The following is a 23523-nucleotide window of genomic DNA, read 5'->3' on the forward strand; positions in this document are numbered from 1 at the left end:
TCAAGTGAGAGCGACGTCGTTTTGGGAGTGACGTCACTTCTTTTGTTTCCCTGCAGAATACCTTGTGAAATATTTTAAAATTACCGCATGCATATTAAAATATTTGCATAATAAAATATTTGCACGATTGGTGGTTGAATAGCGTAGCCTTCCAAGGTACGGTAATTAATTCAATAATGGCACGTATTTCAAGGGGTTCCACGCCCCTATTACGTAACGTGATTGGTGGTCTGTAGCCCACGTTTCCTGTGCACATTTCACGAATATTAAAATTGTATTTGAATGAAAAATGTCAACATCTGTAGTGATATTGCAGATATATCCAAATAATAATTTCTACATTCAATAATGAGCAATATTATATTTGTGCATTACACACTAAACAGAACCATGCATCATATTTTGTCCAAAAATTCTTTATTTTATCCAAATGAAAAATAATGCCACATAAGCAAACAACACACTAAATAAAATGTTGTTCTTTGTTCACAAAAGTTGGTGCACTCATCGATTTACTACCACAGGGGCCTGCAAGGGTAATAACTTAAAGAGCGGTTGTTTTAACATTTTGCTCAACTTAAATGGCAAATCACCATTTTCCATTTAATGTCAATTAACAACAAAAGGGCAATAATTAAAATATGAAAGTAAAAATAATGTAAATAAAGTTACAAAAAACATACAAAATGGAATGGGACAAATATTAAATTAGTTTTACATTCATGAACATGTTTTATTAACTATTCCATATTCAAGGAAATCTCTTTTGAATTGTTTTCCCACAAAAAAAAGGGGTATCACTTGTTTCCATAGGGTAGTGCTCGGCAAACCCAATGTTTGGACTTTGTATTCTTCACTGAATGAATTCAAAGCAAATGTGGATTGTCCTCTCTTGGATTTGATTAAGACAATGAAGACACCACTAACATCTGAAACAATTTAGAGTCATGTGAAGAAAAAATAATTTAGTCTTTGTTCCTCATAGGGTACAAACTCCTTATCGAGTACACAGTATGAATGTATGAACTGTGGTCAACTCTTAATGGATCTCGTCCTAATCTTTTACAAAATTACAAATATGTTTCAGCTTGCATGCTCCCTTTGCACCACTAGCTATCTGTGTCTGTTTTGTAACAGTAGCCTCACTGAGGCATTGCTAAATGCATTGGCGATAAAAATGCCCAATAGTTGTAAAAGGATTTGGAAAACAAAAAATGTACAGAGAAAACCACATATACTTTTGAGAACTACCAGTTCTGGTAAATATCAGGGTCTGCGTCTTCGCAGAGGAGAACATTCACACAATGAATCCCAAAAGGTGTGTATACCTGCCTTTCGGGAAGTACAATTTTCGTCCCTACTTTGTAATATTAGTTAAGGTGAGGGTGAGACAAAAGGTGAGGTTTTGTACGACATAAAAACTAAACAAGACTTTGGTCACAGTTCTAGCAACAAAGAAAAGACATTCATTTAAAATTGTTGTATTTGCACTCCCTATTCCAAGTCCTCCCCCAATTATTTTTGTTTTGTTGCCACCTAATTGTAATACCTTGACGGCAGTTCCATTTTCCAATATGCACCAGTCTGCTTACAAACAGAAATATAATGGGACAAAAAGAGACATAATGGAGTGTAGTACCCCTCCTTGCCCTTTTGAGGATGCTAGCCACGTATTTTTTATTGCACGTATTTGACACAGTCCAGATAGTCTCACTAAAGTATATGCCAACTCTGAACAAGTTACTTTTCCTCAGAATATGTTGCCACCTGGGTGAGGAGAAATGAGATTATAGTTAACTCTTGATTGTGTTCTTGAGCATGCATTGGCCCCTCTAAGTGTTAGGAATCATGTAAACTGTTCCTTTCTCACGGTCTACTAATAACATTTCTCATTTTCAACTCAACTAATTTTTTTAGGACAGCATGTGGCTTGTGCTCTTTTTCCAAGATATGTAAAGCAACTGGTTTGTTACTATCATTTTAATACTAGAACAATTTATTTGTGATTGAGCATCAGATTAGTACGTTTAAGCCATGCAGGCATCAGCATTCAAGGTCATGCTGGTTGAAAAAGGCATCTTATATAATTTTTTCCCTCTCTCTTTTCTAGCAAGCCTAATGGCAGTCTGCTAGCTATTTAATGACCGTTGAAGTTCCATGTGTGTTTTGCTTTGATTGGGAAATCACAAAAAATTCTAATAATTAAAACGACCAGCTCAAAAGGTTCTTTGAACGATAGCGCCTTTACCATGATTTTTCATAAAGTACATTGATTCCCTAAAACTAAGAATAGTGGCCTGTCTAGCATAACAAATATGTACATCCAGTTCTTCCACGGTAAATGGATGTATCAGAATACATGTCTTCCGTACTGTAGTTTGATTCGATTATAAAAAAAACCTGCACCTGGAGACTGCCACATCTGCGTAATTAAACATTTCCCAATTTTAAACAATTATGATGCCTCGTAAAGTTGGACTTGACAAGGGCTGCATCATAATCGTATGACAGCAACAGTTCACGGACATAGGAATGCCATATTCCCAGACATGTTTTCTGATACATTACAATTAAGTAACTATTATCCTCAAGCACAGGCTGAATGGTGCGAGAAACAGAGATAAGAACTGAACAATATTGATGTAACAGCCAATACCATGGACTCTGTGGACTAGCTCTGTGATCTAGTTCTTCTGCATACTAGAAGGCAGGCACATTCCTCATCATTAAGAAGGCATGGAGAGCAAGTAGAGATATTTAGTGTTACCCCTCACAAACAGTGGAGTGTTTGGAAGCTGAATGGCAGTGATGAATCACACTAGACTAAGATGGAGTAGGGAAGGAGGATGACTACTTTAAAACCAACAAATTGGTGTTTCCTTGGCTCCATGTTAAAACCGACTTACAAAGTAACAAAGCTGTCCAACTAGCTTGACAGTGTACCGTTTCGAGAAACTAGTCGTTTGACGGTGACCGTGCTTCTTGTTTGAGGCAAGCCACTTGAAGTAAACTAATTGTCGTGTCCGTTTGTATATTCTTATAGTCAACTGTTGCTGCACCTTAGACATCTTGACTCCTTTACCTCAGGTGTTTTGCTGTGCAGCTGACACCCCTACCCTTAAAGCAATATAAATAACTATATTTAAAAAGGCTGGAGAGTGGATATCGTTCTACAGTAGTCTTCTCTCCTTGTCTCCTCACTATCAACTGGACTCACTAGAGGATATAGACCTATTGAAGACAAGGTGGATTCCTTCAGGGACTCCGTGCTCGAGAAGGTCAGGAGACAGCGATAGAAGAACTACCCTCGAGATTTGTGAAGCAGTCCAATCATCCCAGCATGATAACAAACAATGATGACAGGAAACAAACATGATTGAGGTCTCTGATGGCCCATGTAGATGTGTCGCAGTTGGGGAACGCGGGAGGAAGGGATCGCAGGAGGTTGGGTGGAGACTGAAGATTGTGGTCCATTAGACAAAAGATGAGGGGGGCGAAATGTATGGTCTAAGTCTTTAGGCAGTCCCACTGGCGGAGTAGGAGAACTGTGGGAAGTGGGGTCTTCTGTCGCTATCGAAAGACTCCATGTTATCATCTAGGATAAAGAGAGACACGGACAATGAGTTGTTGAACAGTTGTTGAATGTCTCCTGTGTTCATTCCAGAGTGCAGTTTTCGCCTCTATAACTAAAGCAATCAAACAAAGCATACAAGAAGTTGGGATTTATTGATGCTTGTTGTTATGCACCACCCTGCCAAAGCAAATTCTCTGTATGTGTAAACTAACTTGGCAATAAACCGTATTCTGATCAGATTTATTGTAGTGTGAACATACAGCCACAAGGTGGAGTCCTTGGACTTGAAAACAGCGGGAGCTGGCTGCACATCCATCAAAAGCGGATCACAGCGAGTCAAAAGTCGAAATAGCAGTAGAATTACGTTAAATGTAACGATAGCAACACTTCATTTAGAGTTGAAATGAGAAATACTGTACCTTGCCCAGGAGGCGTAATGGTGATGGTTTGGCCTGTGAACTCCACGTCAAAATAGCGTGTGTCCGTTTCCGAGGTGACCTGGGGCTTGAATGGTGGAACCAGCTAAGACGACAGGGAAGGATTCATTACAATGAGATCCTGTTCTACGAGCATATCATGAAACGTCAATTAGCTGCAAGCCAATCTTAATTCGCTGTTTATGAACAGTACTGTGCAAACATCTTCGCACACATCTCACGTAAATGTTGTTTTCGATGTTTCTTTTTTTAGTCTTGTGCATTAAGTGTGTCAGTGGACAAGAGCAATATTTAGTTCGTTTTATTTTTCAAATAATTCTTTCTGAGATCAGACATTTTTTTACAGTACTGTTTACCTGTAAACATTTACAATATGACAACGTACCTTTCTCTCATATACGTCTTGCCATTCAATCCCCGCAAAGAACTTGTGTTGCATGATTTCCTTGGCGTCATCCGGCCCTCCACCTAACCTATAGATTACATAAGGAGCACAAAATGAGACTATTTACTGATACTAACTAAAACATGAGAAGAGGAGCACAGTTGAGGTTTCAACCAAGCTGACCAATACAATCACGTTTGAAGGACAAATAGAAATGATGTACTGGAAAACGTTCTTTCGACATCATTTGGTATTGGGCAAGAAATGGACCTTGTGGCAGCCACAGCATGTCATGGCCAGTTTAGCACTGACACACACAAACACACACCTCTGCTTGGGGTCCTTCTTCAGCAGGCCAGACAGTAGAGACTTGCCCTCGGGCCCGAGGGTGCGCGGGAAGCGGATCTCCTCCATGAGGATCAGCTCAAACAGCTTCTCGTGGTCCTGGTTGTAGAAGGGCAGTCGGCCACACATCATCTCGTACATGACCACACCCAGACCCCACCAGTCCACCGCTCGTCCATAATCGTTGTCTTCCAATACCTGGGAGGGGAAGATGTGTGAATGTCCACTCTAAGGCTTTTCAAAACTCATGTTCTTGTTATGGAGCCAAATCATGTCCAGTATTCATCATGATCTACAGTACATAGGAATATACCGCATATCTAACCTGACCAAAATAAACAGGTTTGAAACAAAACACAAAAAAAAAAAATCTTTGATGTTCTTTGTCTCAAGATTTCCTTTTTCTACTGAATAACTGGACAAGGGAGCGTGAGTAAAATACTGTCCTGTTAAATTGAACAACGGAATTCAAGAGTAAAAAAAAAAAGCATCTTTACCTCAGGCGCCAGGTATTCTGGTGTTCCACAGAAGGTTTTCATTGTGGCCCCGTCTTTGATGCCCTCCTTACACAAACCAAAGTCTGTGATCTTGATGTGGCCGTCTTTGTCCAGCATTAGATTCTCCAGCTACACAAAAACAAGATCCCAATGAATGACAGCAAAAATAATATTCAACGCGATCATCTAAATTAGAACTATTGGCTAGTAATAATTGAATAGATTAGGAATGCTATCAAATTATGGTCAAGTGCTCCATAATTGGTGTCTGGGGTCATCTGGAAAGCCAGCTTTAACTGTAATCCAGTCAATTAACCCCAACAGTGACCCATATCTCATGCGTAATCAAATAAAAACAATTCTATGACAAGTTGAATCCAGTCTCATGATGGTTCTTCCAACACAAAACAGATCTGACCTTCAGGTCCCGGTAGACCACATTCTTCTCGGAGTGGAGGTAGTGCAGCGCAGACACGATCTCGGCCCCGTAGAAGCGGGCCCTCTCCTCAGAGAACACGCGGTCTCGCGACAGGTGGAAGAACAGCTCTCCTCCGTTGGCGTACTCCATGACGAAACACAGGCGGTCAGGAGTCTGGAAGGAATACTTAAGACCCTTTTGTGGGGGGAGGAAAAACAGAGGAACCAGAAAATGTGTCAAATTGATCTTAAACACGGTTGTAGAATGCAACGAATGGAAGTCATACTTGTGAATATGAGGGAAAATGCTTTGAAATACCAATAATACGTACTGCTCTATTGTGGCACATGTTACATGTACTGTAGCATTATCTTTGAAGACACTGTTACAGAACCTAACATACATGGTTTTAAAATGAAATACAAAATGCCTGTCTGCAGTGATTAAAGGGGGAGTAAATGAGTAGATTGGTTTGTCTTACTGTCAAGAATGGGTGTTTTGAGTTCTGCAGTACTCTGTTTTCAGTGAGTGTGTGTGCTACTTCATCCTGGGAGATACAAACACAAACTGAATGAGCATTGTGGATTTACCAAAATAGAGGAACTTTCCCCAAATAATTATTCAATTTTGTAGGGATGAACATATGCATACTGTATTATTCGATACCTACTTCACATAAAATTATACTATATACACAGTATGCACACATACTTACTTTTGCTACAATCACTTCTTTTTTAAGGATTTTCATAGCGTAATATTTGCCTGTAGCCTTCTCCTTCACTAGAATCACCTTCCCAAAAGTGCCTTTTCCCAGGAGTTTGAGATATTCAAAGTCGTGCATAGTCTGAGGAATAAGAGAAAAGAAAATGAGAGACTGAATTTTCAAATAGGTGCTGTAACATTCAAATATCATTCATATTTCCAAAGAACAGAAAAGGGGTAAAGGGCTATATTTAATTTCAATATGAACCCCTATCCTCCTGATGGTCCATGGTTTGGAGTAATGTTCAGCTGTGATTAAGGGTTGTCAACAAGCATCGCCAGATCTAGAAACTAACTGTGCCGGCATTTTCATAATAAAGGTATTGAGCATTCAACCTCATAGACAAGTACAGTCCAAGACATGGAATTGTGTCTAGAATTGAATACTCAATCAAATCCTTTCAAAAATCCTAGCTGTTATACTTTTGTGAATTGCATTAAACAGATTAAACAATGTTGAGCTGTAATTTCAAGTAGGCTCAAAATACGTATAGGATTGGAAGGGAATTCAATGACTATTCAGCCCTGGTCTTGAAAGGAGAAGGCATACAGTACCACTTTGAGTCTGGGTTTGGTGAGGTACATGTCCATGTCCATGGGGTCAGGCGAGGAGTCCATCCTCTCCTCCTCCTGCTTCTTCAGCCCATCTGCCACCGTTTGGATGGCCTTCGTCCACTCCTCCCTGGGAACAGAGGGATGATGGGATAGGGGATGATGGAACAGAGGGATGATTTGATGGGGGACTTTTGCTGTTGGAATACATTACCTCTCAAGTGAGATTGTGAAATAAGCATGGCGTTTGCATTGGGCATAATGTCCGTCACAGTCCATGAGGGTTGCGCAGCCACACAAAGCTTTGTATGAATGTGTGTGTATACAGTGTGTGTGTGCAACAAAAATCTTAGGCACTCCTTAAAAAAATGAATTTAAAAAGTAAAGCAAATAATGCTTAAAGAAATGCTTAAAGACTAAACAAAAATCCTCAACATTGCACTTGAATATCTCTTTGGTGCCAAAGACTTTTGCACAGTACTGTGTATACAGCATACTATACAGTGCCCTCCAAAAGTATTGGAACAGTGAGGCCAATTCCTTTATTTTTGCTGTAGACTGAAAACATTTGGGCTTGACATCAAACGATGAATGTGAAACCAGAGATCAACGTTTCAGCTTTTATTTCCAGGTATTTACATCAGGATCTGATGCACAAATTAGAAAATATCACCTTTTTGTTCGAACCCACCCATTTGTCACGTGAGCAAAAGTATTGGAACATGTGACTGACAGGTGTGTTTTGTTGCCCAGGTGTGTCCTATTACATACATTATTCAATCAATAAATACCACTGAATGTCTACACTCAGGTTCAGATTGGGTAAGATAGGTTTTGTCTATGCAGACTGTATTCAGAGGTGAAAACAACATGAAAACCAGAGCGCTGTCTTTGGGTGAAAAACAAGCAATTGTGAGTCTTAGAGAAGATGGAAAATCAATCAGAGCCATTGCAGAAACATTGGCCATAGCCAGTACAACCATTTGGAATGTCCTGAAGAAGAAGAAAACTACTGGTGTACTAAGTAACAGACGTCGAACAGGTAGACCAAGGAAAACATCAGCAGTTGATGACAGAAACATTGTAAGAGCTGTAAAGAAAGACCCTAAAACAACTGTAGTGAGATCAGCAACAACCTCCAGATGGCAGGAGTGAAGGTATCACTATCTACTGTTCGCAGAAGACTTCATGAACAAAAGTACAAGGGCTACACCAGAAGATGCAAACCACTCATTAGCAAGAAGAATAGGAAGGCCAGGCTGGAATTTGCCAAAAAGTACAGAGATGAACCTCAAAAAATCTGGGACAAAGTTTTATGGACTGATGAGACAAAGATTAACTTTTACCAAAGTGATGGAAAGGCTAAAGTTTGGAGAAAGAAAGGAACTGCTCATGATCCCAAACACACAAGCTCATCTGTGAAACACGGTGGAGGTAATGTCATGGCTTGGGCTTGCATGGCTTCTTCTGGGACGGGCTCATTAATCTTCATTGAGGATGTAACACATGATGGCAGCAGCAAAATGAACTCGGAAGTCTACAGAAACATTTTGTCTGCCAATTTAAGGAAAGATGCAACCAAACTGATTGGCAGAGCCTTCATCATGCAGCAAGATAACGACCCAAAACACACTGCCAAAACAACAAAGGAGTTCATCAGGGGCAAGAAATGGAAGGTATTAGACTGGCCAAGTCAATCTCCAGACTTAAACCCTATAGAGCATGCATTTTACCTGCTTAAGAGGAGACTGAAAGGAGGAACCCCACAAAACAAACAACAACTGAAAGAGGCTGCAGTGAAAGCCTGGGAAAGCATCAAAAAGGAAGAATGCAAAAGTTTGGTGACGTCAATGGGTCACAGACTTGCTGCAGTTATTGAAAGCAAAGGATTTGCAACTAAATATTAAGTCTTATTCACTTAAATATGTTTTAAGTATATCTGTTCCAATACTTTTGATCACATGACAAATGGGTGGATTCAAACAAAATGTGATATTTTCTTAGTTGTGCATCAGATCCTGATGTAAATACCTGGAAATAAAAGCTGAAACGTTGATCTCTGGTCTCACGTTCATTATTTGATGTCAAGCCCAAATGTTTTCAGTCTACAGCAAAAATAAAGGAATTCGCCTCACTGTTCCAATACTTTTGGAGGGCACTGTATATACACACACACACACACACACGTGAATCCAGGTGCATGTGGTTGTTTACATACAAACTAAACTAACCCACCTCTCCTCAGGGGTCTCCACGTGGAAGGTGCGCTCGATCACAGTGGTCCACTGCAGGCAGCGGATGATGAACGTGTTGGACTTTGGCCTCTCTGTCTTCATCAGCTGGCACTCTGAGCGAGGGAGTGAGCGAGGTGAAGAATGGCGGCGAGCAAATCCACACACCAGAGAGAGGGGAGAGGTTAGCCACACAGCAAGGGGACAAAGGGAGAAGACTTGAAGACATAAAGTTACAGTCATAAAGAGTCATAATAATAATGGAACAATTTTAAGTAATAATCCGAGTAATCATCTTCATGTAATTAAGCACAACTTGTCTGTAACCCCCAATAAATGAACTAACTACTAAATATGAATCCTTGAGAGTAGGATGGTTTACACAAGTCTAGTTTACACATAAGCCCTTTGTGACATTGCTTCTAAAAAGGGCGAATCAAAATCGACCTTGAGATAAATGTTCTGCTCCAAAACTAAATAGGAAGCCATGGCTACCTGACCCGTTGATTGGTTCCCATTTACAATTGACGCCACGATGCCGCCGCCCCCCCCCCCACCCAGGCGTTTAGGAGCCAGTCACGAGGAGGAGGCTTAACTCACGAGCTACTGAGAAGTTATTAAGTGGCGTCTCCAGCTGGTCCACATCCTGCGGCCGCTCCTTGTACCCGATGAATGTACCGTCGCTCTTCAGCAGGAAATACCTCGGTCTCCAGGTCTTTATGTACTCTCCTGAGAGGGATGCGGACAAAGGGAGAGAGCAAGAGAGGGTTGTGTTGTTAGATCTACTTTCCTTTTGCTTGGCTTGTGTACCCTTGACCAGGCTCGGCAACAATTTTTGTTGACAGACTTTGTCAACACAACAGACTGGACACAAACGTATGATATGATTGAATACCAGAACAACAGTTCTGAGTAGAAGGGGCTTCCCCATAAATGTCAGTTGAGCAGGTGACATTTTATCTCAAGGGACATTCCAATCGCGATCGACATCAGTATTTTCCAATGGCTAGTAGTTCTCTTCCAGCATGACTTTAACACTATCATACCAGGCAAGCATTAGGAGGGTGATTTTAAACCATTTTGTTTGCTGATTTTAAGAAAACAGTTAAAAGCTATTTGCAGCCACAAGGGGTTGCTATTCTACTGGAATGTCCAACAAGTGTATGTGTGTGTGTGTGTGTGTGTGTGTATGTGTGTGTGTGTGTTTGTGTCTGAGACTCTCACAGTCAGGCTGACCGCAAGCTTCTGGGTCCTTTCTCCTGGTGGTTTCTGCGAAAACAGAACTTCCCCTCCATAGAGCCATTTCCTTCTCATGTTGTCAAAACACTCACTTAATCCCACTGTAGCCTGCAGTGTACATTACGTAGTGTGTATCGCACCAGTAAAGAGTGTAAATTGTTGACCATACCTTTAACTGATGTCCGCGGTGTGTGTGTGTTCCTTGTTTACTTTAGAACGATATCCGCCAAAGGTGTGTTCAACCTTTGTTTTGTTTTTAAACGTAGAAGACATTGCCTTGGTTTCAATAGAAACTACAATCTGCCTGAGTTATATGAAAAGTAGATACCAAGTAGCATTGACAAGGTAACAAGACAAGGACTATTCAACTTGTAAGAGACAGTTTTACAGGAGGTGTATTTATGTGAGAATCTTCAAGTGTTTTGACAAGATAACAACAAATGACCACAAAGTACTTCTTGTACCTTTAAAACACCTAGTAAACAGAGTCTCACCCAGTTTTTAATAAATATGGTCAGCAGTACTTCTGGTAATCACCAACCAGATTCTAGAAAACAGGAAGTGACACACTAACAGCATGGGTAAACACCACAATCATAAAAAAAAAAAACTCAGACGAGTCGAGTGTTAGGCTATATCTGCTGCTGCTGACTCATTTATAAACCGTCTCACCAAGCACGATGGGATGTTTGATTTGCACAACAGCTCGACTGCCTGACTAAATGACAGACTGACAGAGACAGAGTCCTTACAGATTACCAACCACTGCATGTGGATGCTCCTGGGGCACAGAGTGAGCTAATGAACAAGCGTTGCTACAACACAACTGTCCATCTCTTTCTTAATAAGTCTTGCATGGTGTTTGTCGACACCATATTCATCCAATGCATCCTAAAGACACTTCTAGAAGGCTAGCGTGCACTGTGTGCGTGTTTTTGTGTAAAAGTGTGTGACTGAGTGAGCATTCATGATGGATCTAATGGGTCTCTTCACCTCAACATTTTTGACAAGGATGTACTGTAAAACCCCCCTGTCCTTAAAGGAAACAAGAAAATAAATAAATTTTAGGCCATTGATCCCCCCCCCCCCCCTGCACCACACCCCATAAATAATAGATCCAACAGGCTTTACGCTGCATGCAGTGACATTGGATTGGCTTGGATTAGAGTTGCAATTGCCGCCTCCCCAGCGAGGAAGAGGATGTGGTTTCAAAGGAACTGTGTGGTTTATTATAAGAATACACTTCCTCCTGTACAAACAAACAACACAGGTAAACAGTAGATATGGCTTTTGCACCAATAATTCATGCCATTCAATGCCATTGTGTTGCATTTGTTGCAATATACCTCACTCTCATTAAAGTCTTATGGTTATTTGGTGTTTCATCAGAGTTGATCTAATGCTATTAGAACGGAGGCATTGATTGGCAGGAGACTGATTATTTAGCCTTAGGATTCATATGTTGCTGACTGTCTTTACAAGAACAACTGCAACTAATACTGTGTCCTTCTGGCATCGAGGTAATCCCATTGCCATTTCAGGAAGCAGCACAAGGGAGGGTTTCTGGGGAAAGGATGGCTAGCCTTTTTTAAATGGCAAAACTGAGTTAACCCCGTTGTTACAGTACATGACCAACCCCTACCCACCCTTAATCCCCAAGCCACCCCTCCCAACGAACCACAACCGCCACTCTCTGCAGACAGATCTCGGTGTCCCCGTCTCCTTTACAACATTTGCCAAAGGAATGCTTTGATGGAAAGCGTGGTCGAGCACGGTTGGGAACCACACACGAAGGGAGTTGTGTTCTTCCAACAGGAACGCAGGTGTGGCTACCCCACCTAGACGCAAGGCTAGCTAGCCTCACCGTTTGGGGCGCTAACCATTTGACAAGATCGTCTAGTGAGGCGTGGGTCCAGCTAACCCACCACAGTGGTGCCTTTGAGATCGGAGAGACACGCTCCAAAACCACCTTGTTCTGCTTCGTCTTGTATGACTCATGGGATTGGAATGGGAGGACTCCCAGCCATTTTAAGATGTTGGCTAAAAAAAGGGAAAGGTGGACCCATTCCAAAGGAGTCCAGATGTTTTTCCTCAGAGCAGGCTTTTCCAACGGGTGACTAACATCTTGGCTAGGCTCCACGATATCTGAATGTGAAAAAAGTCTCAGAGGTCATCAAGAGCATCCATCCGTAGCTTTGATTAGCCCCTGGTGTAGTAGGGGGGGAAAGTCTACACTCCGTCAGAAGCTACAGTATGGAACCCATCCCACCATCGCCCCTTCCAATGCCATTTGGAAATGTTCGAGCCATGCAGTCCCTAGTCAGTCAGTCCATATCCAGATCCAACAAGAACTGACGTATTATACAATCATTAACACAACTCGCCCTGCTCAACATGTACAGTAATGAACTACTTTGTGCAGGGTTCATTCGCACCTTTGAATGTTTAGATCGGGTGCCAAATGCTACAGACTGACATGTTTGTTTTGAAGTTGACTAAGGCGAGACAAAGTCGAAGAAAAACAAAATCCTAGAGGCCTGACAGTAAAACCCCCAAAGTCTTCACTTTTCCATGGGTGATGTCACCATAGCGGCATCGTACCGCACCCTACCTCTCCAAACACACACACACACAACTACCCCCCCCCCCCCCCGACCCGCCCCCCCCCCCCACCCGCCCCGCCCCTCTGAAATCCCTTGTGGGCAAAACAGGCTCGCCGCCGTGCCGAGCGGCACAAATCCAGCGTCGGCCGCGTTCCTTTTCATCTCGGCCAAGAGCCATTCCGGGTGGTGTCTGCCTGCATAGCTGAACTGGGATGACCCCCAACTTCTAGCCACAGCGCTACACTGTCCGACTGTCTGACTGACCGAGGCTGTGGAGGGAGGGGAATCAGGGGGGCCCTCCCATAAAAACCCAGTGGCCTTGCCGGCTATTCGCTGCTCAGCTTCCTCAGTGTAGGGTGCTGCAACACACGTGCTTGTTGTGGACTTTCTTTTCTTTTTCGCTGTTGCCACACCCTTCTCAGTCACTCCCTTTTGCTTTCTCTGCAAGGTCGGCGGTGCCTCTAAGGCCCATCAGAAGAATGGATACAGTACAGCGGTGGCATAAACAATACTGGCAATAACTGCCACTAGCAAACTAGTACAATGAACAGATAGTTGAAAATGGCCATTTTAAAGGAGCTGGAAGTATTGTTTTGTAGAGTGTCAGTAAGTCTTTGAATAACTTGATTCTGAAATCAGTTCTGTCAGGGTTCACAGCTGTGTACAGGCAAGGATTGCATGCACTGGTGACAGTTAGGTCATCCAGCGGGGGGTGACATACTCTTTGTTTACAGAACACTGATGGGGTCAAAGGTGGAGCAGGTGCAAGTGAAAAACAAACACTCCAAGTCCAGACAGGACCGGAATAGACACGAGGCAACGCTGGGGTCATGAATGCACCCGTAGTTAAACCTACAGACACACTAATCCAGAACATAACGAGCTGAAGTTGAAAAACAACCTTCTGGAGTTCAATGATTCAATTATTTTCCCCATAATGGGCAAATGTTTCATACATAAGTGGGTTTTTCATCATCTGCCCCTTTCAACTCGAGTCCCCTTTGTGTCTGCAGAACCTGGGAAAATTGGGCATTGCTCCGATTTTGATTCGAGGCCATTGTATTCGACAATATGGTCAATCTAACAAGAGGTCATTAAAATCATAGTCACAGGACCTTTGTGAAGCCTGTGGTCTTGGAGAGACCATGAACATTCTGGAGGGCCATAAATATACTTCAGAACAGTAAACATTCTTTAGAGCTGTAAACACTGTCACACTTTCATTGAGGATCTGGTTATCTGTGAATGGAGCTGGAACAACAGGAAGCAATTCCAGAAAAGAGCAGGCTACTAGGGCTATTGATCTACAGACAATGATGTGGAGAAGATAGTGTTGTTGAAGAAGACGGATGTTTTGGTGAAATTATAAGAACGAGCATTCCAATGCCAAATGTACGAGTAGCTACGTTCCAAAGTACAAATTGAAATCAAGGTACATTTCAAGTCGGAGCCGAGTCACTTGCATCACAAGGTGTCGGAACGAACTGGATTTTTACCTCGTTTGTGAAGCCATCCTTCTTTCACTATGACAACTTCGCCCATGGTGGCCCAGCAGAGGAATGGGGGGTGGGGGTGAAGGGATTCTGTTTGTTTGGGGGGGGCGGCTTCACGTTGAAAGATGCGCCACTATGGACCCCTGCTGTCAACTGGTTGAAGATGATCTGTGGTGACCAGCACTGATGACCTGTTGGGAAACAGACAAACGGTTGTTCAAATGAAAGGGTTCACTCAACTTCTTTTGGGGCGTTACGCGAACACCATTTCCACAGACCAACTCTGTACACAACGTGAATAAAGACGCATTGAGACATCCTACAAATCGTAGAAATACATTATGTAAAAATGTTTTTTTGAATATGTAAACCTGCCTCTGACCTTTTGAACGATGACAACAGTCAGGGATGCAAACATTTTTGGGACATTCCTAAACTAAGCAGACCCTTTCACAGCTGTCAAATCAGTCGACCTTGTTATGACTACCCTCGCTAAAATACACCCCATCTATCAACAGTGGAAATATTGCTTCATAATAACCCTCTCTGGACATGGGGCGCAGTTGCATATTATAAAGTAGTATGTCATGGAACGGTAATGAATGTGCTACCAGGTGGATGTGAGCCTTTGGTAACTGACCTCAGGTGAATGGAATTTTAGACACGCTTAACATGTGAGGCATTCAGAAGCTCACAACAGTGGTTCCAGGGGAAAAAACAACCGTGATAATATTAGCAGAGATAAGTAAACAAAAGACAAGACTCCTCGGATGTACAGTGACGCAAATACTACTAGGTCTTATTGTGCGCCACTTGATACTAAACGTGTAGTGCGGAACACGGGTTGACATTGTTGCATTTGTGGGTATAATCGTATCCTGTGTTCACAGAAGTCCTGCGTTGGACACCCAGTCTAACAGTCAAAATGGCGGCATTGTTTATTCAGATGATATCACTGTATGGCCGTAGGCTGCACTGTTTGAAGACGAGGGTGGGGTACTGTCGGTGAAATGAAGCTTAGTGGTGTGTAGGGCTGAAGGACACCCCACGCATGCCACAGAACATCCTTGTCAACGAGACACCTTGCCTGGAGAAAATCTGCTCACCACTAGGCTACTGCTACTGCTCATCCGATATTTTATTCACACCAGGTGCAGATTTGATGCTGTAGGGAGACATGCTGTATCAAGTCTCCCGAAGGGCAATACTTTGAAACGGCATCTTTCTTCTGGGTGGAAAATGTCTAGGCCTAGGCCTACAGTGTGTGAGGTCTCTTAAGATATATTATAACCAAAAAACGTAAATCACTTTCGCTAACTCCAATTCAAAGCCTGATGGTCTGCATACATTTACAGATATCAAACCCTATCCACTGGATAAGTGTGTCGTGTGGAAAAACGTTCATAAATGTGGCCTTTGAAGGACCCCTCTAGCATCAATAGACTTTACTGCCACAGAATGTCAGCGTCATTGCATCAACACGCTGACTGATACGCAGTTCAAAATCCAAAGGCGATTTGAAAGGGGAAGTGGAGTTCAACTGCACAAACAGCCCAGTTTGACCCAACCCGTCAGACGGTGTAAAAGGTCAAGCCATTAGCGATGCTGTGATTTTACCTGATCAATCCTAATCATCATCTCTCTGTTTCCTTTTCAGGTAGGGTACCTTGTCTCCTCTCTGGCTCCACAAGAGACATGACCATTTTTTTTATTTTATTTTTATGCTATCAATACACATACTATTTAATGGATTTAACTCATACTGTTTTGGTGTGTAAAAATAAAATTAAAATAAAAAGGTGAAAACATTCTGGATGTCTGGATGGTCTCTGGAGGCTGTCTTGATGTCTGCCTCGTTCTACAAACAAACTGGGTTTACAAGGGTTGGACAACAACTCACGAGAGAGAGAGACAGACAGACAGACAGAGGGAGATACAGAGAGAGACAGACAGAGAAAGAGGGAGATACAGAGAGAGATAGACAGAGAGAAAGATACAGAGAGACACAGACAGAGAGAGAGATACAGAGAGAGACAGACAGAGAGAGAGAGGTTGGACAAATGCTGCAATGTTTTGTCTGCGCCGGCAGAACAGGAAGCCCATGATGCTCGTAGACCTTGTGGTGCCCTTTGTAGTTCTGCTGCCTTGCAGTACAAGGAGCCTCCAGTGTCAAACAGCCCTCATGCAGCACAGGAAGAAGCTTGACAGGACTAGGCAGAGGGTTAAATGATGGGGAGGAAGGGGAGACGGGCAGGGCAAGTGTTGCTGTTATGCCGTTTAGACTTGGTGGCCCGTCAAAGTTAGCGGACATTTCCTTACGTTTTCCCAAGTTCCATAAACCCTGTGGTAGACGGCATGGTTGGGATGGATATTGTGCACGGCATCAAACACATGGCTTGGATAAAAACAGACACTCCTGATGGCAATAGAGAAGGACATCAGCTCGTTACATTTTCAGGAGACGTACCTAGGGGTGAATCTCAAACCAAACGCCTTCTGTGAATTGTTGTCCTCGAGCTCAGACAGCTTCAAAGTAACGGTTGGTGCTGCAAGGGTCCTATTGGTTGAGATCACAAGCAAGTAAAAGGTAAACCAAGTGCACTGTGAAACCTGTCGTCTGCTGCATCTCCCCCTCCCCTCTACACACACACACACACACACACACGCCCCCCACCATTTCTCTATGTCTGGCTTCTTGGAATGCACTGAGAGTACACAGTGTTCCTGTGAACGAGAGAAATCTTTAACAACAGCTCGACATGAGGGGCCCCTTTTTGCCCCTGTGGATCACACCCCAGAGCTGCAGATACCGCGCAGAGTCCAGGCACACACACACACACACACACACAAGCGCACACCCCCCCACACACACACAATGTATGAATTGAAACAAGCTTCCAACAGCACATGGACGCACAAAAACAAGCAAGACAAATAGTATCCAATTGCTAAAACGTAGCCTAGAGCCCACCATCACAGAAACACTTTTGGGGGAAAAAACACGCCTATAGAGACAAATTAAACAAATATAGGGCACGCAAACTCTATGCACGATTCAAGTAAAAAAAACTTGTTAGGAGCATAATTATCACGCAAACCAAACAAATATGCTCAGCGCCCCACCGGTGCTTGCTCATCGGGCATGTTTAGACAAATGTAAACACACACACAACTGTCCTGGGACCTCTCACTGACATTCCCCACTGGTTCAGGGAGCCACCGGCACACTGCTGCAGCCCAGAGGCCCTCCTCCTCCCCACCCAGCCTCCTGCTCGCCCGCCCGCCCACCCTACCACTGCCGACAGGCTGCGGAGAAAAAAAAATAAAAAAAGAGACTGGGCCCACAGCCAAAACACTCGCTCCCTTTCCCTCTCTCACACACACACACACACACACGCACACATCCATACACTCCCTCACTGCAGCACTCGAACGAACCCAACGCCCTCACAGCCGATCACGTGGCCGAGTGGGAGGGAGAGAAGGAGAGCCGGGAGGAAGAAAGCAGCCGAGAACGATGGAAGAGAGGAAGACCGACAGGGAGGGAGGGAGGTGTATGTGTGTGGTGGGTAGGTGGAGGGAGGGGAGGGGGGGGCTAGGGGGGCTAGGAGGCAAACAGCACCGCCGCCGCCGTCGTACCTCCCAACCACCTCACCTCGCCATTTCTGCCCCTTGCTCGCCGGAAGAGAGCGGATAAAAAGACGAAAGAGGGAAAGACGGAGAGGGAGGGGCGGGGGGGTTTGGAGGGGGGACAGGCAGAGGATGGGGCTTTTCAGCATGCCACGCAGCTGCACTTCTTTCTCAGATCCACAGCTGGGGTTCAGGAGACGCCGGTGGACGGAACTCTCTGTAGCATGACGCTACTGTAGCCCTGATATGTGGCTCTGCTGCAGCGTGCGGCGGGATTCTTTTTGGGGTCACGGTGAACAGGGTTCAATGGGTCCATCCCGCTGGTACAGAGCTTGTCCGCCCTTTCAGAGGCGAGAGGTGGTGACTGTGGAGCCCAGGAAGGATTTTCCAGAGAACCTGCTTTTTGTCAATAGTTTGAGTAAACAGAGCCAAATAATTTGTCAGTTTGGCAAAAAATGTACAATGACTTTATTCTTTATGTCACTAAATCAATACACCCAAATCAAATTATTACCAAACTGCCAGCAATTCTATTCTATATTAACTCTGGACTGTCTGTCCCTTGCTGTGGATTTCAGGATGAATCAAAGCCATTTAGTATTTGAAGTGCAGCCCAGGTTCTTAGACAGTGATGGTTTGTATGAATCTGCACCGTGCAGGAACTCCACCCCACATAAACCATTGTTTTTGGATATGGCTTTCTTTGACAGGGCATGTCCTGCTGTGAATCATTTAACAGATAGATGAAACGCAAGACAAAGATTCACCAGAGAAAGTGAACCTTTGAGGTGTGCAGAAGGGCAACAAGCGGCTGCTTGAAGCATCCATTTGGAGCAGCCGGCTTCACTTTCGCTAATATGTCGAACATGTTTGTCTATAGCTTGAAAAGCAAGCCTATCGATAACCTTTGAGTTAATCATTAATGTTCAGAACGGGCTGAGACAACAAGGAACAATGTGTGGGTGATCAGAATAGACGCCGGATTTCCATTTACAGGACCCAAATATAAAACTAATTTCCAGATTCATCCATTGAATTCTAATGACTCTGGACAAGGGCTGCTTGCCTCTGAATTACAGCTTTTAGAGAGTTGTTTGCTTTTATGTTAGGTAACTAAGCAACAGCCGTCCCCCTCTGTCTCAAATGGACAGCGTTGAGTAAGATGCCACATTTTTCTGACGAGCGTGAAGTTGGGCTAACAGGGTTTTTTATGCAATTAGTCAGCAGTGTCTCTTCAGGAGAACTAGCCTGTTTCCTGATCAAATACACATCAGGAAATTACAATAAATAAACCTTTGGACCGATGGGGCTTCAATCTTAGTTAAACATGCTGGCTAATGGGATTTGTGCTTAATAAGACAAGAATTTTACAGATTTAGTAATGGGACAAACAATTGAAATTCATTCCATTGATTTCTCAGACATTCTCTGAAAACGTGGGTGTCTATACAATTGGGCTGCAATCCTCAAAATGTTGACATCTTGCTGGACTGATATCCTTCATGTTGCCCTACTCCTTGACCTCTGAGTGCATTCTGGGTATAGGACATACCGGTGTTATCTTCTCCAAACACAGAAACACTGAAGAGCTTTGAGGGCTCTGAGTGGAAGCGACGGACCTGTTGTCGAACTGTCATGTGGCAAGCTGTGTGTGTGTGTGTGTGTGTGTGTGTGTGTGTGTGTGTGTGTGTGTGTGTGTGTGCACATGGGATTTCAGCCAATTGCCAGATCTGAGCCTCATCTGAGCCTCATCTGAGCGTCTTGCTGCTCTACCCAGTACAATACACTTGCCTGTACCACAGCACATTCCAGTGGCATTCCTTGGACTCAAGATAAGATCAGTGGCATATTTACATCCACAGGCAAACACGGTCCATGTAACTTTACAGCCCCACTCCAACAGGAAACAAAACCGTTTTGTCAGCCAGACACTTGTCTAACATCTAGACATCCATATTGTCACAGTCTATTATTATTAACAGGGTCAGAAGCTCAGACCAATTCGATTAAAACAGCTATTTTTGTGTACTGTGAGCCCTTTCTTTCACTGAGGAAATGGCAATGCCACTCTGGCATCACACAAATCTGTCTTGAATCCTGTCTGACCTCCTTGCTGTGTCTGTGAGTGACTGACTGACTGAGTGTGTCATTCTCAAGATAATCCCCATTCAAGTGCCAGATTTCAGGGATGTGATGAGTACAGTTGCGTGACTAGGGCTAACACTGGTTTTGTAAGAGGACAATGTCAAATAGTTATGATGTACAGTATGAAAATCTCAGTGTGCTCAACCAATGTTACTAAAGTACTTTTGTTTTTGACTTAGCATGAAACAAAGCATAAATCTCAACTCTTTGAAAGAGTAAAGCTGTGTTAGATGTGGTCAAAAAATGAAATTATATCTGTACCTGCATATAATTTCAGTACAATTTGTAGTGACACTGTCTGATGGTTGGCCTATGCAAATTCCTTAAATGTGCTGAAGTATTGAAGATAATGTACGGTTACATTTTCTTGCTTTTGTCAAGACGTAATGAATTGCCAACATGAAATATATGCTACATAGTTATCCATCCAGTGACGGTTTAACAATGCAAAGCCACACATGTATATTACAGAAGCATGAATGATATCCAGATCGATTGAAAATAAGCACCTCACTTTTAGTTTCAATAACAGTAGGTTGTTCTTATCCGGAGCTTCGCATTTACTTACTGCACGATCTATAATGTCAATTACTGTTTCCCTCTATCCATACACTAAGCGACTGCCATCCTGAACAATAATAGAATGTTTCCCCATCTTTAAAAGTGAGTATCATTGTTACAGTACGAATACAGTAGCCTATCACACGTGTTACTGCAAAAGGCTGCTTCCTTGTTCTCTCGCAGTACGTTCACGAGACAATGAAGAAAACCAGTCAATGGAACATCCTCTGCAGTTGTTCTATTCATAATTGTAGTTTCAAAGCATCACGCCAACAAACAACCGCCTTATTGTAATCCTCAAAGTTTCAATACTGTATATAGGCTTTAAGCTTGAAAAGAGGGGGGAAACTTATTTTGTCGTACTTGTCACCAATTGCACTGATACGGCGGCAGATCGATTCACTCGTCCGGGGTTGCAAAACATTGGGGTAAACATGAGCTTGAAGGTCCTTCATTTTAACCAAAAAAAACGTTGGCTGCATGATCTGCTAAAAATGTTTTACAAACATTCTTTGTGAGGTAAGCTGTAGGCTATTGTTGATATCCTATGGAGAAGGATGGCAAGTTCAATTACAATAAAGGCTATGCACGTAAAAATGAAGCATATAACCTGGTGAATTAAACCTTCAACTCGTTTTCTTAAATTCTTATAAAATGTAATATGTTTCAATTTTTTGACAAGAGTTGTAGGCCTACCAGCACAGCGGATGGGGTGAAGATATCCGCATCCCAATAACTACAATGGGAACTACCCTTTTTTGACTGAGAGACGTCAATAATGAATAAAGAAATTAAACTCAATACTGTACCTTGAACAATTCAAACGTTATTCCGGAACATTGTTATAATTATTTGAGAACTTATTCAGGAACTATGTCCATGCGTATTTCTGATTCATGTATCCTCGTGGACACGAAGTCTACGGTCGTTCTCTCATTATACCAACCAAGCCTTGTGTCTGATCGACATCCGAATCCCTCCTGGGTCCTAAAGCCGCCCTTTTACAGGTACCGTCACCTCATTTGCCTTTTCCCCTCGATCCAGAGTTCAATGTGTGCCTTGCAATCATGACTAACAATGACAGAGAATAAAAGCATATCAGAATCAAAGCATGGATTGTCATCACTGCAGACATATTACAGTGTTTATTATTGGGAGGGCCGTTGGTTGTAATGACAGTAGTGAGATGTGTTTGCTCGATTTGTTCAAACATTTGTTTGCAATTTTTAAATAAATATATATCCATAACCTAAACACTAAGCATCCATGACAAAGTGTTTTTCACAAATGAAGTGAGAGAAATTACAATTTTTTTAACTTAATTTCATTCATAAACCCTGGATTGTTTGTCAGTGAATGAACCAGTTAGATGACCCTAAATCTTCAAAAATCATGTGAAAAAAGTCTAACGTAAAAACAGTTTTTGCACATAAAGTATCTTTGACAGCAGACATGATTAGACAAAGAATAACGTTGTCTGAATGTTATTTTCATCAGCATTAACAGTACAGCCTTTAGGGTTGTAGAGCTCTTAGGCAAAACATGTTCTCTTCACATTTATTGGATGCTATACAATGTGTTATGTGGTTTCACTATTTTAAGAGTATAAACTGTACGTGTGCCTGTGCTCATGCTGTGTGTGGAAGTGTTAACGTGCCACGTTGAGAGCACCAGTAGTTTCGATAACAAGTCATTGCAATGATACACGTCTGTAGGTTATTTTTTCACCTAGAGGAAATCCCCTGTCAGAGCCCCAGCTTGCAAACAAGAAGTCTGAGGAGGGGGCTCTTGCCAGCAGGACAAAAGACTTCCATTCATCTGGCTCAAATACAAGAAACACAGGCTCACTTCATAAGATATTTGTTGTTGGAAAACTGCTCCATTTTCGAAACACTCATAAGTTGATATATGGGTTTGTTAGTGGTGTTGATTAGAATGTATTTAAAGGTGGTCTTTAAGGCTTTTGGTGTTTTGGTGTATATTTTATTGAGACAAAAACCAATTATTTTGGGAGTTTTTTATATTTCTTATTTGGTCATCATTCTTGTTATTAATACATTTAAAGTTATTATTTCCTGTTGACACCAATGATAAAACATTGGTGTCAACAGAAGATAATAACTTCTATCTACATATATGATCCATTTTATTTTATTTAATTGATTTCTTTTTTATCATGTAAATGAAAATCTCATTTGAGTTTATTTTTGTTCAGATGTGTGTAGGTTACATACAGCTTAAGTGCAACACAAAATTGAAATTAAACTGAACTCAAAAAACAGACCCAATTTCTTACAACAACAAATTCAGTAAATAGAACAAATGTTGTAAAGACAGTGACAGTCACATACAGCTGAACAGTAGAAGCCTTGGCATTGATGATGCACAACTCTCTTTTTCTCTCTCTGACTCTCTATCTCTTTCTCTCTGCTATTTGAAGCCCAACTCCCCAAGCATAGGTCAGATTGCCCAAGCATCTGCCACCTTTTCTTCTCCTCCAGTGTTTTCTTACAGTCACACAACTACAGGATAAAATGGAGCTCTTAAATCTAATTAATGAGATGGGATCTGCTCATAAGAAATTTTCCCTCGGGTCTTTGTGATGACATATTTTAGTGATGCAAGCTTTTGTTTTATTTTTGTTCAAA

General features: G+C 42.4%; 1 protein-coding gene across 4 annotated transcripts; it reads right to left on the reverse strand.

Moving 5' to 3' along the window:
• Positions 1-400: 400 nt before the first annotated feature.
• Positions 401-21846, reverse strand: LOC124468525 (RAC-alpha serine/threonine-protein kinase). 4 transcript variants are annotated; one of them, XM_047021304.1, is made up of 14 exons: positions 21685-21845; positions 17007-17096; positions 14543-14730; positions 9805-9933; positions 9209-9320; positions 6977-7103; positions 6372-6503; positions 6138-6203; positions 5657-5851; positions 5239-5367; positions 4725-4939; positions 4397-4484; positions 3994-4096; positions 401-3595 (listed from the first exon to the last, which is right to left on the reverse strand). In XM_047021304.1, exons 3-14 carry the CDS (start codon positions 14586-14588, stop codon positions 3516-3518), a joined length of 1422 nt encoding a protein of 473 aa, XP_046877260.1. In that variant the 5' UTR covers positions 14589-14730; positions 17007-17096; positions 21685-21845; the 3' UTR covers positions 401-3515. The 4 variants fall into 4 exon arrangements, with proteins under 4 accessions (XP_046877260.1, XP_046877258.1, XP_046877257.1 ...); XM_047021302.1 differs by lacking the exon at positions 21685-21845 and adding an exon at positions 17663-17792; XM_047021301.1 differs by lacking the exon at positions 21685-21845 and adding an exon at positions 17214-17792.
• Between the last annotated feature and the right edge of the window lie 1677 nt (positions 21847-23523).

This window comes from Hypomesus transpacificus, chromosome 6 (genome assembly GCF_021917145.1).
Source record: "Hypomesus transpacificus isolate Combined female chromosome 6, fHypTra1, whole genome shotgun sequence".
Taxonomy (NCBI): Eukaryota; Metazoa; Chordata; class Actinopteri; order Osmeriformes; family Osmeridae; genus Hypomesus; species Hypomesus transpacificus.

Coding starts and splice junctions, on each gene's coding strand:
- LOC124468525 (XM_047021300.1), bottom strand. CDS start 14,588: ATGGGCGAAGTTGTCATAGTGAAAGAAGGATGGCTTCACAAACGAG. Junction 6,504..6,976: donor CCAAACCCAGACTCAAAGTG/GTACTGTATGCC, acceptor CTTATTCCTCAG/ACTATGCACGACTTTGAATA. Junction 6,204..6,371: donor AAGAAGTGATTGTAGCAAAA/GTAAGTATGTGT, acceptor TGTATCTCCCAG/GATGAAGTAGCACACACACT.